This window comes from Scyliorhinus canicula, chromosome 18, assembly GCF_902713615.1.
Source record: "Scyliorhinus canicula chromosome 18, sScyCan1.1, whole genome shotgun sequence".
NCBI lineage: Eukaryota > Metazoa > Chordata > Chondrichthyes > Carcharhiniformes > Scyliorhinidae > Scyliorhinus > Scyliorhinus canicula.
The window spans coordinates 116,615,910-116,635,641 of record NC_052163.1 but is presented as its reverse complement, the minus strand read 5'-3'; the positions used below and the strand labels follow the sequence as shown (position 1 = coordinate 116,635,641).

Below are 19,732 nucleotides of genomic sequence, written 5' to 3'. Positions count from 1 at the left end.
CGTTCTGCCCATTCCGGTCACGCCTGCCCGTTCTGGTCTCACCTGCCCGTTCTGGTCTCACCTGCCCCTTCTGGTCACACCTGCCCATTCTGGTCACACCTGCCCATTCCGGTCACACCTGCCCATTCTGGTCACACCAGCACGTTCTGGTCACACCTGCCCCTTCTGGTCACACCTGCCCATTCTGGTCACACCAGCACGTTCTGGTCACACCTGCCCATTCTGGTCACACCTGCCCATTCCTGTCACACCTGTCCATTCCGGTCACACCTGCCCATTCCGGTCACACCTGTCCATTCCGGTCACACCTGTCCATTCCGGTCACACCTGTCCATTCCGGTCACACCTGTCCATTCCGGTCACACCTGTCCATTCCGGTCACACCTGCCCATTCTGGTCACACCAGCACGTTCTGGTCACACCTGCCCATTCCGCTCACACCTGCCCATTCTGGTCACACCAGCACGTTCTGGTCACACCTGCCCCTTTTGGTCACACCTGCCCATTCAGGTCAAACCTGCCCATTCTGGTCACACATTCCCATTCTGCTCACACCTGCCCATTCTGGTCACACCAGCACGTTCTGGTCACACCTGCCCATTCTGGTCACACCTGCCCGTTCCTGTCACACCTGCCCATTCTGGTCACACCTGCCCGTTCCTGTCACACCTGCCCATTCCGGTCACACCTGCCCATTCCGGTCACACCTGTCCATTCCGGTCACACCTGCCCCTTCTGGTCACACCTGCCCGTTCCTGTCACACCTGCCCATTCCGGTCACACCTGTCCATTCCGGTCACACCTGCCCATTCTGGTCACACCTGCCCGTTCCTGTCACACCTGCCTATTTTCCGGACACACCTGCTCATTCTTCTCACATCTGCCCATTCTGCTCACACCTGCACATTCATGTCACACTTGCCTATTCCGGTCACACCTGCCCATATCAGTCACACCTGCCCATTCCGGTCACACCTGCCCATTCCTGTCACACCTGCCCATATCAGTCACACCTGCCCATTCCGGTCACACCTGCCCATTCCTGTCACACCTGCCTGTTAAGGTCACATCAGCCTATTCTGGTCACACCTGCCCATTCAGGTTAAACCTGCCCATTCTGCTCACACCTGCCTATTCCAGTCACACCTGCCCGTTCTGCCCATTCCAGTCACACCTGCCAGTTCTGCCCATTCTGGTCACACCTGCCCCTTCTGGTCACACCTGCCTGTTATGCTCACACCTGTCCATTCTGCTCACACCTGCCCATTCTGGTGTCACCTGCCCATTCTGGTCACACCTGCCCATTCCGGTCACACCTGCCCATTCTGGTCACACCAGCCCATTCCGGTCACACCTGCCCATTCCTGTCACACCTGCCTATTTTCCGGTCACACCTGCTCATTCTGCTCACACCTGCCCATTCTGGCCACACCTGCCCATTCTTGTCACACCTGTCTATTTTCCGGTCACACCTGCTCATTCTGCAAACACCTGCCCATTCCAGTCACACTTGCCTATTCCGGTCACACCTGCCCGTTCTGGTCACACCTGCCCGTTCTGCCCGTTCCGGTCACGCCTGCCCATTCCGTCTCACCTGCCCGTTCCGTCTCACCTGCCCGTTCCGGTCACACCTGCCTGTTCTGGTCACACCTGCCCGTTCCGGTCACACCTGCCCGTTCCGGTCACACCTGCCCGTTCTGGTCACACCTGCCTGTTATGCTCACACCTGCCTGTTATGGTCACACCTGCCCGTTCCTGTCACACCTGCCCGTTCCGGTCACACCTGCCGTTCTGGTCACACCTGCCCGTTCCGGTCTCACCTGCCCTTTCTGCTCACACTTGCCCGTTCCGGTGTATGTTAAAGATCCTGTGACATGTTATACAAAGATAAAAGGGAGGTGTCCCAGTGTCCATTCTCAACAATGTCTCCCTCAACCACCATTATCAATCACAGCTTAACTGGTCATTCATTCCATTGCTGTTTGCAGGATCTTGCTCTGCGTACATTGGCAGCAATTCAAAAGTAATTCACTATCTGTAAATTTCTATGAGACGTTCTGAGATTGGGAAAGGTGTGAGATATTAATGTCTCCTAATGACATCCTGCTTTAGTTGAAGCACAAAATGTGTTGCTTTCGGCAGCCAGTAAATGACAATTCTAGCATTGCTGATTGAGGGATGAATGTTGGCCAGGTTGCCTTCTTCATCTTCTTCTTTCCCAATCTGACATTTAGCATCCACCTGACAAGCAGAAAGGTTCACATTTCACATCTGAAGGTCAGTTTCTCCAATATTCCCACATTCTTGCACTGGAACATTAACCTATTTTACTTATATGCGGTTTCAAAGCCCAAAAGATCCTAGCCAATGGTTAAGAGCGATCAGTCAATTCAGGTCAATGCTGTGTGCGGACCATAGCTTCAAATGCTGTTTCTTTTCCAGCACAGTGTCCACCAGTATCAATGCCATGGCTGCAGTCACTGTGGAGGACATCATCAAACCCAGAATGAAAATGCAGTCTGAGAAGAAGCTGATCCTAATATCAAAGGGATTGTGCAAGTATCTGTCCGTATATTTCCATGTCTCCAATCTGCAGGATCCTGGATAACACCAATATAGAACAATGACTGTTAGGTTTGACAGATCAACTTTCCATCACCCTGTATTACAGCCTGCAGCAGAAGAACACAATGAATAAGAACGGGAATGGGTCATGTGGACCATGGACCATTAATATGGTCATGGCTGATCATCTACCTTAGCTCCACTGACCCACACCATCCCTCTAACTCTGACTCATCGACCTGAACTCCACTGACCCACACCATCCCTCTAACTCTTACTCATCGACCTGAACTCCACTGACCCACACCATCCCTCTAACTCTTACTCATCGACCTGAACTCCACTGACCCACACCATCCCTCTAACTCTTACTCATCGACTTGAACTCCACTGACCCACACCATCCCTCTGACCCATAGTTCTTTTAGATTTGATCAAATTTAATAACTGAGTCGGCAAAGACCTCTGGAATAAAGAATTGCAAAGATTCACAAACCTATGAAGAACTTTCTTCCACACCCAATCCTAAATGGTTGAACTCTTGTTCTGCCTCGGGGCATAATTTGAACACCTGGTCAGTGCAGAGGGAGCTTTACTCTGTATCTAACCCCGTGCTGTATCTGTCCTGGGAGTGTTTGATGGGGACAGTGTAGGGGGAGCTTTACTCTGTATCTAACCCCGTGTGTACCTGTTCTGGGAGTGTTTGACGGAGACAGTGTAGAGGGAGCTTTACTCTGTATCTAACCCCATGCTGTACCTGTCGTGGGAGTGTTTGATGGGGACAGTGTAGAGGGAGCTTTACTCTGTATTTAACCCCGTGCTGTACCTGTCCTGGGAGTGTTTGATGGGGACAGTGTAGAGGGAGCTTTATTCTGTATCTAACCCTGTGCTGTACCTGTCCTGGGAGTGTTTGATGGGGACAGGGTAGAGGGAGCTTCACTCTGTATCTAACACCGTGTTGTACCTGTCCTGGGAGTGTTTGATGGGGACAGTGTAGAGGGAGCTTCATTCTGTATCTAACCCCGTGCTGTACCTGTCCTGGGAGTGTTTGATGGGGACAGTGTAGAGAGAGCTTTACTCTGTATCTAACCCCGTGCTGTACCTGTCCTGGGAGTGTTTGATGGGGACAGTGTAGAGAGAGCTTTACTCTGTATCTAACCCCGCGCTGTACCTGTCCTGGGAGTATTTGATGGGGACAGTTTAGAGATAGCTTTACTTTTTATCTAACCCCGTGCTGTACCTGTCCTGGGAGTGTTTGATGGGGACAGTGTAGAGGGAGCTTTACTCTGTATCTAACCCTGTGCTGTACCTGTCCTGGGACTGTTTGATGGGGACAGTGCAGGGGGAGCTTTACTCTGTATCTAACCCCGTGCTGTACCTGTCCTGGGAGTGTTTGATGGGGACAGTGTAGAGGGAGCTTTACTCTGTATCTAACCCCGTGCTGTACCTGTCCTGGGAGTGTTTGATGGGGACAGTGTAGAGGGAGCTTTACTCTGTATCTAACCCCGTGCTGTACCTGTCCTGGGAGTGTTTGATTGGGACAGTGTAGAGGGAGCTTTACTCTGTATCTAACCCCGTGCTGTACCTGTCCTGGGAGTGTTTGATGCGGACAGTGTAGATGGAGCTTTACTCTGTATCTAACACCATGCCGCATCTGTGCCGCATGAAACTGGTTCTGACAACACCTGACTGAAATGGAAATGTTTCCCATTTTCCAGCGCAGACAAATGGCATTAGAGAACCAAGGTTCCAAATATTCTCATCAATATTCAAAGCAGACATTTCCCTCATGCGCTGAGACCCTCACTTTCAGAACTTGTCTGGCCCACCCACAGCAAGTCACTTGGACCAATTGTGCTGTAAATTCCTTGGGCGGTTTCTCCGATCTGGGATCGCTCCATCACTGCTGCCAGCGAGAGGGGAGAATTTGGCGCTCGGCCGAAACGCTATTCACTGCAGCGGGACCCGAGAATCCCCCTGATGCGAACAGGAGGAGAATCCCGCTAGTGGGAATGGGCGGAGAATCCCGCTGTTGGTAACGGGCAGGGAATCCCGCTGGTGGGAATGAGTGCAGAATTCCGCTGGTGCGAATGGGCGGAGAATCCCGCTGGTGGGAATAGGTGGGGAATCCCGCTGGTGGGAATGGGCGGAGAATCCCGCTGGTGGGAATAGGTGGAGAATCCCGCTGGTGGGAAATGGCGGAGAATCCCGCTGGTGGGAAATGGCGGAGAATCCTGCTGGTGGGAAATGGCGGAGAATCCCGCTGGTGAGAATAGGTGGGGAATCCCACTGGTGGGAATAGGTGGGGAATCCCGCTGGTGGGAATGGGCAGGAAATCCGGCTGGTGGGAATAGGTGGGGAATCCCGCTGGTGGGAACGGGCGGAGAATCCCGCTGGTGGGAATGGGCAGGGAATCCGGCTGGTGGGAATGGGCGGAGAATCCCGCTGGTGGGAATGGGCAGAAAATCCCGCTGGTGGGAATGGGCAGGGAATCCGGCTGGTGGGAACAGGCGAGGAATGGTGGCAACGGTGGGAGAATCCCGCTGATGGGAATGGGCAGGGAATCTCGCTGTTGGTGACGAGCAGAGAATCCCGCTGGTGGGAATGAGTGGGGAATTCCGCTGGTGGGAACGGGCAGGGAATCCGGCTGGTGGGAAAGGGCGGGGTGCAAACAGGCGGTGAATCCGGCTGGTGGGAACGGGCAGGGCATCCCGCTGGTGGGAAAGGGCGGAGAATCCCGCTGGCGGGAAAGGGCGGAGAATCCCGCTGGTGGGAAAGGGCGGAGAATCCTGCTGGTGGGAAATGGCGGAGAATCCCGCTGGTGGGAATGGGCAGTAAATCCGGCTGGTGCGAATGGGCGGAAAATCCCGCTGGTGGGAACGGGCAGGGAATCCGGCTGGTGGGAATAGGTGGGGAATCCCGCTGGTGGGAATGGGCGGAGAATCCCGCTGGTGGGAATAGGTGGGGAATTCCGCTGGTGGGAATGGGCGGAGAATCCCGCTGGTGGGAACGGGCGGAGAATCCCCATGGTGGGAATGGGCAGAAAATCCGCTGGTGGGAATGGGCAGGGAATCCGGCTGGTGGGAACAGGCGAGGAATGGTGGCAACGGTGGGAGAATCCCGCTGATGGGAATGGGCAGGGAATCTCGCTGTTGGTAACGAGCAGAGAATCCCGCTGGTGGGAACGGGCAGGGCATCCCGCTGGTGGGAAAGGGCGGAGAATCCCGCTGGCGGGAAAGGGTGGGGAATCCCGCTGGCGGGAAAGGGCGGAGAATCCCGCTGGTGGGAAAGGGCAGAGAATCCCACTGGTGGGAAAGGGCGGGGAATCCCGCTGGTGGGAAAGAGCGGAGAATCCCGCTGGTGGGAAAGGGCGGAGAATCCCACTGGTGGGAAAGGGCGGAGAATCCCGCTGGTGGGAATGGGCAGAAAATGCCGCTGGTGGGAAAGGGCGGGGTGCGAACAGGCGGTGAATCCCGCTGGTGGGAAGGGGCGGAGAATCCCGCTGGTGGGAAGGGGCGGAGAATCACACTGGTATGAATGGGCGGGGAATCCCGCTGGTGGGAAAGGGCGGGGAATCCCACTGGTGGGAATGGGTGGAGAATCCCGCTGGTGGGAATGGGTGGAGAATCCCGCCGGTGGGAAAGGGCGGGGAATCACACTGGTGCGAATGGGTGGAGAATCCCGCTGGTGGGAATGGGTGGAGAATCCCGCTTGTCTTCCATGCAACTTGCACGGTAAGAGTGGAGAAATAATTAGTTAACACCAGGATTACAGGCCATCAGGGCGAGTGTAGGAGATGATTAAGTTTCTTTTGGGAGCCATATCTGTGTCATGTGACTGGCCCCGGTTGAATATTACAACGTCACGTGTGATTGAAATCCTCGGTTCTTTGCACCGTTTACCCTGAAGGTTTGATATGGCTTTATCTCATTGGACACACATTCCCTCCACCCATTCAGCTGTCTCACAAGATTACAGTGAGTTAGGTAAAGTCAACGATGAAACAACAAAGTAGTTTAAGCAAGGACCAGGCTCCAGGTTCAAAGGCCCTTCTCAATGGTGGCAGAGCAAAGGTCAAGGTTGAATCACTTCAGCCAGAAGAGCCAAGTAGGTGAACCATCTTGTCTCCACTGACTCCAGGGTCATAGCTGGCAGTCTTCAGCCAACCTGATTCACTCCCTCCCCAGCAGCACTGTGGGTGTATCTACACCGTATGGACTGCAGCAACTCAGGAATGTGGTGAATCACCATCTTCTCAAGGGCAATTAGAGATGGGCAATAAATGAATTCCTTGCCAATGATGCCCATTAAGGAATAAGAAAAAAAAAAATCAGTCTAATTTAATGAGGTGGGACCCTGTCTTCTGGTTCTGCCCCTCCCTATCTCTGTAACTTCCTCCAGCCTGAAAACCCTCCAGGATCTATGCACTTCTCCAATTCGAGAATCCTGAGCATCCCCAGTTTTAATCACTCCACCAATCGCAATGGTGTTGATCAGCTTTCCAAGTCCAAATCTCTACAATTCCCTCCTCAGCCTCTTTACCTCTTTCCCCTCCTGAGAGACACTCCTTCAGTCTTCACCTGTGGCCAAGCTTTTGCTCAGCTGTCTTAATAGTTCCTTTTGTGGCTTAAAGTTACATTTTATTGGGCAATGCTCCTCTAAAGCCGCTTGGTATTTTTTCAACGACATTAAGGGTGCTAAATAAATGCAACTTGTTGTTATTATTGTTGTCAACACCTTCTCTGTGTTTTGTGCAGCCCTGCTGTATGGCACCGCCTGTGTTATATTTGCCGCATTGGCCTCCCTGCTTGGAGGAGGGGTCTTGCAGGTACGTTGCCATCAATGTGGGTCAGGGATGTGCCGCCATTATTGGAGATGGGACAGCTTCAGATTTGGCTGGAGGTGGGGGAGGGAGGTTGTCAATTTGGGGGTGGGGGGGGGGGGGGGAGAGTCAGGTGTGGAGTTCCGAATGCCTCTGTGCTCGATATAAACTCAAATGTTGCAAGCTCTCCCACACAGGGAGTTGATTTGGCACAGGGGGCTGGTTTAGCACAGTGAACTAAACAGCTGGCTTGTAATGCAGAACAAGGCAGCAGTGCCGGTTCAATTCCCATTCCGGCCTCCCCGAACAGGTGCCGGAATGTGGCGACTAGGGGCTTTTCACAGTAACTGTGATGCCGACTTGTGACAATAAGTGATTATTATTATTATTGCCATCTGTTAACCCTGGGCTGCATTCTCTGTTTTGGAGACTAAGTCCCCGCGCTGTCGGGAAAACGGAGGTCTTTTACGCCAGGAAAACTCGTGTCAATAGGCCATAGATTTCCCGTTTTGCTTGGGGCTAGCATGGAGCCATCATAGATCTCGCATCTCTAGCTGCTGTTAGGGCCCCCAGCACCTCCAGGTCAGAGGCCGCGCATGCGCAGATCGGCTGCAGATCGGCCTGCAACGACGGCGCCGTGCTCCATGGTGGATTCTGCCCACGGACCTGGACCGTTGAAATAGTGCCCCGCATTGGCCGCTCGCGCGCCCTGGACAGCCTGATCAAATTGCCTCCAGCCCTGAATGAAGCCCCCCTGCCCGCCGATCGGCTCTCCCCGACTCTGGCGGCCCCGGACTGAGCCCGCAGTCGCCTCGCGAGGTTCCCGAACAGCTGGACCGTGAGAGTCCCACGCCGTCGGAAATTTGGTTGATTGGGGACAGAGCATCGCGGGGCGGGTCTCAGGCAATGGCCTGAGGGGGTGGATACACGGCGTGGCGTACACCTAGAGTACGCCGATTTTCAGGGACGGATAATCGAAAAGCCAGCTCCCGATTTCGCCGCAAAAACCGATTCTCCGCCCCGTCATCGAACGTGACTTTGATATCGGGGAGCGGACAATCCAGCCCCCTGTTTCTCCCAGCACTGGTGTGATTTGATGTTGTTTTGGTTCCCAATGCTTTAGCACATGCCTGCAGGGTCCAGTGTGCTAGTGAGTTATACAGAACTGGAAAGACACTAGGGCCCAATCCAGGGACCTGTGCTGAAGATGATTAATTTTTCTGGAGTCATTGAGTGCTGATGTTCGAGTCAATGTTTCCATTCCTGAGCCCTCGCAAGCTGGATGGATGGGATCCAGGATCATAAGACCATGACATTGGAGCAGAATTAGACCACTCGGCCCATCGAGTCTGCTCCGCCAATCAATCATGGCTGATATCTTTCTCATCCCCATTCTCCTGCCTTCTCCCCATAACCCCTGATCCCATTATTAATCAAGAACCTATCTATCTCTGTCTTATGGACACGGTGATTTGGCCTCCACAGCCTTTTGTGGCAAAGAGTTCCAGAGATTCACCACCCTCTGGCTGTAGAAATTCCTCCCCATCTTTTGTTTAAAGGATCGTCCCTTTAGTCTGAGATTGTGTCCTCAGGTTCTAGTTTTTCCTACAAGTGGAAACATCCTCTCCACGTCCACTCTATCCAGGCCTCGCAGAATCCTGTAAGTTTCAATAAGATCCCCCCGAATCCTTCTAAACTCTGTGTACAGACTCAGAGTCCTCAACCATTCCTCATACGACAATCATTCTTGTGAACCTCCTCTGGACCCTTTCCAAGGCCAGTACATCCTTCCTTAGATACAGGGCCCAAAACTGCTCACAATACTCCATATGGGGTCTGACCAGAGCCTTATACAGTACATCCCTGGTGCTGTATTTTAGCGCTCTTGACATGAATGTTGACATTCCTAACTGCCGACTGAACCTGCATGTTAACTTTAAGAGAATCATGAACAAGGACTCGCAATCTCCTTTGTGCTTCTGATTTCCGAAGTACTTCCCCATTTAGAAAATAGTCAATGCCAATCCAGAGAGAACATGATTTCACCCCCCCCCCCCCCCCCTCCCCCCCTCCCACCACCACCACCACCACCACCACACCACCACAGCGGCTGTTTAGCTCACTGGGCTAAATCGCTGGCTTTGAAAGCAGACCAAAGTAGGCCAGCAGCACGGTTCAATTCCCGTACCAGCCTCCCCGGACAGGCGCCGGAATGTGGCGACTAGGGGCTTTTCACAGTAACTTCATTTGAAGCCTACTTGTGACAATAAGTGATTTTCATTGGGGCTGGTTTAGCTCACTGGGCTAAATCTGACTTTTAAAGCAGACCAAGTAGGCCAGCAGCACGGTTTGATTCCCGTACCAGCCTCCCCGGACAGGCGCCGGAATGCAGCGACTAGGGGCTTTTCACAGTAACTTCATTAAAGCCTACTCGTGACAATAAGCGATTTTCATTTTTTTTTCATTTTCAGTTGACTTGCCCACACTTGCCGTCCAGGCTCAGAGGTGAATGCCTGGGTGACGCAGTCAGCTCTCTGTGTATGCAGGTTGCACATGGGGATGGAGTGATTTGGAAAGGGGTTAGGTTGGAGGTGAGGGATGGGCAGGGAATGTGAAGGAGAAAGGAGGAATGGCGGTGAGAAGGGTGCTTAAAAATGTTCACACCTGGCGGGAGCCAATTTTGACTTGGGGTAATACTGTAAATTGGCGGTATTAATGTTATTAGCGATGAACACCGTGACCGATTTCACCTTCCAGGGGAAACAAAAATTGAGAGAGATGTTTAACGAGTATCCCAAGCTAATTTGATCAGACAGTATTCACTTCATACCAGCATTCAAACTCAAAATGACCCAACAATTGGTCTCCATACAAAGTCTAACATCAAGTATTCAAACTTTTCTCTAGGGTTCCTTCACAGTGATGAGTGTCATCAGTAACCCTTTATTGGGAGCATTTATTCTCGGCATATTTATACCTGCTGCTAACACCACGGTAAGTCCAATTTAAAACTATTCGCCAAGTTGTTTTTTTCTAGATGGCTCAGACACCCACCAGAATCATGATCTGGTTCTTGAGCTGCTCGGAGGTTCCTTTGGTGGGAGCTCTTGCAGCAAGTCTATATGAGGGCGAGTCCCATTATATTTCCAGATAACGTTGGCCACCCAGCTTGCACACATTCCAAAGACGTGAGCTCATTCATAGCTCTGCCACCCAAATCACACCAGGTCCACTTCTCCCTTGTGTTTGATGACCCGCTTTGGTTCCCTGTTCACAGGCCCCTCAATTTTAAATCATCCTCTTTTACTAATCTCTCCCATGGCCTCACCCCTCCCATCCCGTGCGACCATCACTCTCTGAGGCACAGTTTTAAACTGGACTGAAATCCTGTCGACTTGAAGGCAGGAGCAGCTTCAAGCTTGAGTTTTACTCAGGTTGAAGACCCAACAAAATCAACGATGTGAAGGATTAAGGGGAGGCTAAGTAAACACGAGGTAGGAAAAGGAATAGAAGAATTTGCAAATACGGTGAGGTGAGGAAGGGTGGGAGGAGACTCATGTCAAACACCAGCATGGACGAGTTGGGCTGAATGGCCTGTTTCTGTCAATTCTATGGGCAGAATTCTCCAGCCACTCCCGTTGACGCTATCTTCTGATCCCAGCGAAGTGTGGTGGGTGGCATGGTGGCACAGTGGTCAGCGCTGTTGCATCACAGTGCCAGGGGTTAATCCCGGCCTTGAGTCACAGTCTGTGCGAAGTTTGCACGTCCTCCCCGTGTGTACGTGGGTTTTCACTGTGTGCTCTTGTTTCCAAAGATGTGCAGGTTAGGTAGATTGGCCATGCTAAATTGTCCGTTCGTGTCCAAAATATGCAGGTTAGATGGCGTTAAGGGATTACGGTGATTGGGGGTGGGATTCTCTGAGTCCCCCGCCGGGAATCGCCAGGGGGAGGCGGCGTGAATCCCGCCCCCACTGGCTGACGACGAATTCTCCAGCACCGGGGATTTGGTGGGGGCGGGAATCACGCCGCGCCGGCCGGCGGCCGCAAGCAGCGCGCCCCCCCCCCCCCCCCCCCCCCCCACCGGCGATTCTCCGGTCCTCAAAGGGCCATGTGGCCGCCCATTTTCGGCCAGTCCCGCCATCGTAAATTGGAGTAGGTACTTACCAGCGGGACCTGGCTGCGCGGGTGGCCTCTGGGGTCCTCGGGGGGAGGGGGTGGGGAGGGGGAACGGGGGGGATCTGGCTCTGGGAGGTGCCCCCACGGTGGCCTGGCCCTTGATCTGGGCCCACTGATCTGCGGGCGGGCCTGTGCCGTGGGGGCACTCTATTCTTCCGCGTCGGCCGTTGTGGTCCTCCGCTATGGCCGACGCGTTGATGAACCCGCCCTCAGCGCATGCGCTGGGATGACACCAGCACATGCTGGCGCTCCCGCGCATGCGCCATCTCGCGCCGGCCGGCGGAGGCCCTTTGGCGCCGGTTGGTGTGCCGCCAAGCCCCTTCCCCGCCGGCCGGCGTGGCGCAAACCACCCCGACGCCGGCCTAGACCCTGAAGGTGCGGCGGATTCCACACCTTTTGGGGCAGCCCAACGCCGGAGCGGTTCACGTCACTCCTCGGCGCCGGAGTTGGGCTGTTCACGTCACTCCTCGGCGCCGGAGTTGCCCGACCCGCCGATTCCCGCAGAATCCCGCCCCGAGTGTCCTTCAGAGAGTCGGTGCAAACTCGATGGGCCGAATGGCATCCTTGAGCACGATGATTCTATGATCTTAAGTAGGCCCCGGCTGTGGGCTCCTTGGTGGTGACACAGGCGAGGAATGTAAATCGCCATTGACTTTGGTGAGAGTGAAAGACCCCATTGGTGGAAAAGGTTGGAGAATCCCGTCCTTCCTTCAAACTGACCTGTCAATCTTTCATTTCTCTAAAGTAAGTCACTGGCCTCCTGTTATTTAAGTGTTTCTTGAAGTTCATTAACCAGGGTTTCATTTGGATTAATTAATCCCGATCCATGCCATCTCTTTTCCAGGGTGTATTTTCAGGCTTAGCAGCTGGATTTGTAATTTCTCTCTGGGTGTCTGTTGGGGGCATTCTGTACCCGCCCAGCCCTGAGATAATGGGAATCCTGCCATTCAACACAGGCAGCTGTCAGCCTTTGTCCAATTCCAACGCCACAGTCAATGGCAGTGCTTGGCTTCCTGAGATGGGAGCATCGACCTCTGGCTCAAGGTGAGAATGAACTCCGCTACATAACAAAGTTCAACACACTCTCTATAACGTTGACATTAGCACATGTCCCCAGTCACACGCCGCCATCTTTGTATCTTACTCACCTTCCTCACTCTGCCCTCGAGCCAATCCAGACTTGGAATTGTTTTCAGTCAAGATCCAGAATTGGCTGCAAAACCTCAGGGCTGGATATTACAGGGGGCTGGCAGGCAGGGGTGGGTGGCAGATGTCTGACCCAATCCCACCAGAGGAAAGGTCATCAGGAAGCCAACTAGTTGCACGCCTGCCTGCCTGGCGGTGCGGGCAGTATATATTGCCTGCCAGTGGGACCTCCAGCCTCAATGCTCCACCAGTCTCCACAGCACCAATACCTCATTAGTGGCCGCTGACAGTACTGCAAGCAGTCCCAAGAAGAAGGCTCAATGGATCCCAGGGCAAGGTTATCTTAGATATTGGGCGGGGAAGTTTAGGGAACAAGGGCAGGGTTTTGGAATTATGGATTTTGGCAAGCGGATGGATAGGATGAAAGGGGGGGTTATTACCTTAGGGGGCAACCCCTTGATGACAAAGGCCACCCCCCCAAAGATAAAATACCCCCTCCTTCCTTCCTGTCCTTTTTTAAAGCTTTTTGTGAAATGGCCGACCAACTCCTGTCAGATTGCCCACGTTAACCGTATAGTGAAGTGGTCATTGTATTATTCAGGCAATTAGCTTGTTAACAAGCTCAATTTTTTTTATTTGTTCATGGGTGTCACTGGCTGGACCAGCATTTATTGCCCGTCCCTAATGGCCCTTCAACTGAGTGATTTGCTCAGCCCTTCAGGGGGCATTTAAGAGTCAACCACATTGCTGTGAATCTGGAGTTACATGTAGGCCAGACCGGGTAAGGACGGCAGATTTCCTTCCCTAAAGGACATTAGTGAACCCCAGATGGGATTTTACCCGAATCGACAATGGTTGCATGATCATCGAAAGGCTTTTCATTCCAGATTTGTATTGAATTCAATATCACCTTCTGCTCGGGTGCGATTTTAAGCCTGTCCCAGAGCATTAACCTGGGTCTTCGGATTACTAGCCCATAATAAGGTCAGTGGACCCTTGATAATTTCTTTAAACATGGTTGGCGGGCTGCATTGTGGTGGGGTGTTGGCCCCCATCTATTCACACACCTAGGGGTGGGGTGGGGGGGAAGGGGGGGGGAGCACATAATACCCAGCCCAGAGAAACAATCTGGGTTCAGCCGGAGGGGAGGAGGCTGCACGTTTGGCCCCATGATACCTCTGACTGTTCTCCTGTCATTTCCTTTGCAGGCCCGGCATCGCTGATGAGTTCTATGCCTTGTCTTACCTTTACTATGGAATTCTGGGAACGTTAACCACTGTGGTGGTTGGAATTGGAGTCAGTTATTTAACAGGTATCTGTGTCGAGCTTCAGGCTGGATTCTGACCAGAAGGTTTTGGTCATAAAACAGTTTTATTATTTTCTGAATCCTGGCGGTGGGATTCTCCGGTCCTCCTAGCTGCGTGTTTCTTGGCGGTGCGCCATTCCGTGGCGGGGGAATTCGCACCTCCCACCGCTTGTCAATGGGATTTCCCGTTCAAGCCACCCGACACTACAGAGAACAGGAATCCCAACGGTCAGAGAATTCTGGCCCAAACCTTTAGCAAACTTTCAAACAAAATATGAAAAAGGAAGTCTTGCATTAATCTATATTGGGCCTGAGAGGGATGGACTTTGGTGGAAGTTAGGCTGCCAGTGTTTGGTTCCGCTATCTTCATCCCCCAACGAGGTGAACCTGTCAAGTTCATTGTCAGTTTAAATTCTTACCTGAAAGAGATTTTAAGTCATCAGAAGAGTTTAATTCAACTATGCTAGCTATGGATTTGGTTTTAAAGCAAAGTGTCCTCTCTCCCAGGAAGCTTTGCACTAACGAAAGTTATGGAACATGAGACCGTAAGACTTTGGAGCAGTAGTGGGCCATTCGGCCCATCGAGTCGCTCTGTCATTCAACGAGCTCCATGATTGATCTGATATGATAATCCTCAACTCCACTTTCCCGCCTAATCTCCATAACTGTTACTGATTAAAAATCTGTCTATCTCAGCCTTGAACATACTTAACGACCCAACCTCTACAGCTCTCTGTGGTAAAGAATTCCATTGATTCATTACCCTCTGAGAGGAGAAACTTCCCCTTATTTCTATCTTAAATGGGTGATTGCGTACTCTGAGATGATGCCCTCTGGTTCTAGACTCTCCCACATGGGGAATCAATCTCAGCATCTACCCTGTCATGTTCCCTGAGTACCCTATCTATCTCAATAAGATCACCTCTCATTCTTCTGAACTTCAATGAGAATAGGCCCAACCTACTCAACCTCTCCTAATAAGAAACTCCCTCCATACCCGGGATCAACCCAGTGAACCTTCTCTGAGCTGTCTCCAAGATCAGTATATCTTTCGTTAGATATGGAGAAAAAAGCTGTTCACAGTATTCCTGGTGTAGTCCCTTGGATAGTTTTAGCAAGACTTCCCTATTTTACACTCTATGCTCTTTGAAGTAAAGGCCAACATCCCATTTGCATTTCCAATTACTGCTGGACTGCATGCTCACTTTTATGGTTTATGCACAGACTCCCAAATCCCTCCATGCTGCAGTTTCCTGCTGTCTTTCTCCATTTAGATAATATTCTGCTCCCTTATTCTTCCTACCAAAGTGCATAACTTCACATTTTCCTACATTGGGCGCGGGATTCTCCAACCCCCCCCCCCGCTGGGCCGGAGAATCGCCGGAGGGCAGCGTGAATTGCGCCCCTCCATCCCGTCGGCGGCTGCCGGATTCTTCGGAGCTGGTTTTTCAGCGGGGGCGGGAATCGTGTTGCGCTGGTCGGGGGCTGTTGGCAGTGGCCCCCCTGTCGATTCTCTGCTCTGTGTTGGGCCGAGTGGCCGCCCATTTTCGCCCAGCCCCACCGCCGTAAATCAAACAAGGTCCTTACCGGCGGGACCTGGCTCTGCGGGCGGCCTGCGGGGTCCTCAGGGGGGCCTGGGGGGGGATCTGGCCCGGGGGGGGGGGGGGGGGGGGCATGGTGGCCTGGCCCGCGATCGGGGCCCACCGATCCCCGGGCGGGCCTGTGCCGTGGGGGCACTCTTTCCCTCTGCTCCGGCCGCTGTAACGGTCCGCAATGCCCAGCGTGGAGAAGAACCCCCCCTGTGCATGCGCTGGTATCACGCCAGAACAAGCTGGCGCTCCCGCCCATGCTCCAACTCGCACCGGCTGGCGGAGGCCCTTCAGCGCCGGTTGGAGCGGCGCCAATCCCGCCGGCCTAGCCCTTGAAGGTGCTGAGGATTCCGCACCTTCCGTGCGGCCTGATGCCGGAGTGGTTCACGCCACTGTTTGGCGCCGGTACGGCCCGCCCCGCCGGACAGCAGAGAATCCCGGCTATTGTATTCCAACTGCCAAGTATTTGCCCACTCACCTAACCTGTCTAGGTGCCCCTGTAGACCCGTGTTTGTCATCTTCACCACTTGACTTCCTGCCTATTTTTGTGTCATCCGCAAAGTTGACAATAGTACATTCACTTCCCTCGTCCAAATCGTTAATATATATTGTAAATAATTGTGGCCTCAGCACTGATCCCTGTGGCATTCCTCTAGTTATAACTTGCCATCCTGAAAATGCCCTTCTTATCCCAACTCTCTGTCTTCTATCAGTGAACCAATCCACTCGCGATGCTAATATAGTACCCCCAACACCATGGGTTCTTATCTTATGAAGTAGCCTTTTGTGTGGTACCTGATCGCACTGTGCTTCACAGGTATATTATAGCACAGGCTTGTCCAGCACATGGCCCACAACACCGTCGGCTGTGAGTATGTGAACCTGGACTGAGACTCTCGAGTGCTCGTATGCACAAAGCCCACATTCACTACACATTTATGTGGCTCTGAAGGTTCCCCCCCAGTTCCTGTTGGTCAGGCCTGGCCACTCCCCCCCCCCCCCCCCCGGTGCTCCTTGCATTTTCCCAGTTCTCTCCAGGTTTCCCTCGGTGTCCCCCCCCCCCCCCCCCCCCGCCCCCCCGCGTTCCCACCCTGTGCACCCCCCCATCCCGCCTTCCACTCCGCATCTTCCTACCACCCCTGATTTTCCTGTCCCATCCCCCCTGTGCATGCCTGTGTGTGTGTGCGTGCATGTATGTGTGCATGTACATGTATGTATGCATGTGTGTGTGCGTGCATATATGCATGTTTGCAAGCGTGTTTACATGTATGTGTGCATATATGCGTGATGCATATGTGTGCATGTATGCATGATGCGTCTGTGTGCATGTGCATGTGTGCATATGCGTTTGTTTGTGTGTATATATATATGTGTGTGTGTGTGTTTGTATGTGCGTGTGTTTTAACTAAGTCAAATCCCTCAGACCAGAGGAAAGGGCGATGAAAGGTGAGTATGGATATTTGATGATTGTTTCTAATTTTCTTAGGGCCAACTAAGAGAGAAGAGATTGCCAAAGGTCTACTCTGGTGGGATCTTTCAAAAATGGAGGCAGTTTCTGAGGAGACTGAGCAATTGAAAAGCAGAGAGGTAAGTTTGAACAATATTAAATTGACCGTAACAGAGGGGGGCCAACAATATCGGCCCTGTCTCCTTGACCAACCTCCTCAGGAGGTAGGAGTGTAGGGGAGGGGTGTAGGGGAGGGGAGTAGTGGTGGGGTGTCAGGTAGGGATGGAGTGTATGGGATGGGTGTAAGGGCAGGTTATAGGGGAAGGGTGTAGGAAAGGGGCAGGGTGTAGGGACGAGGGTGTAGGGGAGGGGTGTCGTTGTGGGAGTTTAGGGTAGGGGTGTAGGGGTGGGGGTCTAGGGGTAGGGGTCTATGTGGGTGTAGTTACAGGGTTTAGGCGAATCGTGTAGGGGTGGGGAAGAGGGGAAAGGTGTGAGGGAGGGGTGTCGGGGAGGGGTGTCTATCTCTTCAATGGATCTGCTGATCATAAATTCTTCAATTCACCTGATGCAATCGACACAAAATGTAGACGATCACCTCGTTACTGACCCTATGGAAATCTCTCCCACCAAAACAAGAACGGCTGACTTTCTGTAGTGCCTTTCATGAACAGCGGACACCCCAAAGTGCGTTGGGGCAATGGAGCAGTTATGAAGGGTAGTCACTGCTGTAATATAGGAAACAAAGCAGCCAATTTGTGCACAGCAAGCTCCCACTAACAGCAATGTGACAAAACAATATATTTATCGTGGTGTTGATTGAGAGGTAACTATTGGCCAAAACACAGGGAGAGTATTCCCTCGCCTTCTATGAAATAATGCCACCGGATCATTGACATCCACACGAGAGCACTGACAGGACCTCAGATTAAAGCCCCGTCTGAAAGACAGCACTTTGAACAGTGTAGCAGTCCCTCAGCACAGCACTGGAGCATCGGCCAGAACCTTTGTGCTCCGGTACTCGAGTTGGGGTCAGTCACTGAGACATGAGTGCGAATCACTGCCTCACAGCTGATTCCAACATGGTGCATACAAACAAGAAGCCTGTCACAAATCTGGGCTGAGACTTGAGTGCAGTGTGGAGGGACTGCCGCACTGTCAGATGTGCTGCCTTTTGGATGAGATGTGTGTCGTGCATTGTAACCAATGCCCTCTGTGTAGTGCGTCACATGATTACATGGGACATCGTCAGAGACACTTGGGAGATCTTCCCTCTCTTCCATCTCAGAATAAGAGCAAGAAACACTCTGTAGATAAACCTTGGTAACTGGCTAAGTAACCTGTGGGAACCTGGTTATGCTTCTGTCTCTACTGTGAAGTAAAAGTAAAACCCCTTAAAACACAACAGTGGAAAGACGAAACTGGCGACGAGGTGAAATAGTCATGGATCTTGAGGCGAAGATCGATTTTCGGGAGACCACTTCACCATCCATAAATGTACGGTAAAACTGGCTGTCGGGTCCAGGGTCCTTAGCTCTGCTAGGAATGCATATTAATTTTAGGAGCACAATTCCAAAGGGCACCCTGGTCAATATTTATCCCTCAACCAACATCTGGAACAGGTGAGCTAGCCGTGATCACTTTGCTGTTTGTGGGATCTTACTGTGCCTTTTCCTGCATTACAGCAGTGGCTAGATCCCAAACAATATTTTGTTGTTCGGGGATGGGGCCATGGCGTCACCTAAATGCAAGTCCTTCTTTCTTCACCCCACCGTCCCTCAATTCGCCATTCCTGACACACTCCTTTATTGTGGAGACGGCACTCCATCCTCGTCTCACTCTCCTCCTGCTTCCTTATCCGCAGGTTCCTGTTTCGCAGAGCAACCGGCCCATGCTGAAAAGCAGAAGCTCCACAACATCAATTCTCCTGGCTCAGGTCGAAGCAGGTCGCGAGGAGTTACTAGTCCAGCCCGAAGAATCCACTTATTGGGACGCACTCACGGGTGAAAACAGCTCCGCAATCCTGGATGAAACTTATTTGTCTTCACTGACAGAAACCTGTGTTTGAATTAAAATCCTCCTGACAGGAGATCAAACTGAACTGTACCCAACCCATGGCTATCAACGTGATTCCCAACGCTGCTGTCTATCACAGATTCATTTCACATACTCCTCGTTCGTAAACGTAGGGCGCAATTCAGCGTACTCAAATGACAGAATCACAACCCGTTGGCGGAATCGCAGCCCGTATGCAACGGCACTTAGTGCCAAAAATGAACTTCCGCAAGATACTCGACATGGTTGCCTCGCTGTCTGAGTCGCCCGACTCGCGCCTCAGCCGCTAACAAGGGGGAGCTGCTTTTAAACGTTCCTGTTATGTTCCTTGACTTGTTCTCCAAGATAGCCAAAGATGTAATGTTGACAAAGAACATAAAACTAGATGTTTGAATCAAAACTAATTTATTTTACACTGCTTAACTTGATTTGGTTCGTACACTCATACTGAGTAACAGATAATAAAATAATAGTACTGAATCTGTGATACAGTAATTAATAATCTCTCTAATTTATAAACTATACTCAACCTCACACTATCCTTCTACATCGAAATCTCCATCAGCTTCTCCCAGCATGCCTAGAGACGCAGCCTTTTATGAGATCACTCAGTGGTGCCATCTAGTGCTG

The 19,732-nt window shown here is 52.2% G+C and overlaps 1 protein-coding gene across 3 annotated transcripts in view; it reads left to right on the top strand.

Moving 5' to 3' along the window:
- The window catches only part of slc5a5 (solute carrier family 5 member 5), a 57,916-nt gene extending 38,414 nt beyond the window's left edge, over positions 1-19,502 (top strand). For all 3 annotated transcript variants that reach the window (XM_038777949.1, XM_038777948.1, XM_038777947.1), the window contains 7 exons: positions 2,443-2,555; positions 7,323-7,393; positions 10,295-10,381; positions 12,407-12,606; positions 13,917-14,020; positions 17,090-17,190; positions 18,912-19,502. In XM_038777949.1, coding sequence (XP_038633877.1) covers positions 2,443-2,555; positions 7,323-7,393; positions 10,295-10,381; positions 12,407-12,606; positions 13,917-14,020; positions 17,090-17,190; positions 18,912-19,115 — 880 coding nt within the window. In that variant the 3' untranslated portion in view covers positions 19,116-19,502. The remainder of the gene's footprint in view (positions 1-2,442; positions 2,556-7,322; positions 7,394-10,294; positions 10,382-12,406; positions 12,607-13,916; positions 14,021-17,089; positions 17,191-18,911) is intronic.
- Positions 19,503-19,732: the final 230 nt, after the last annotated feature.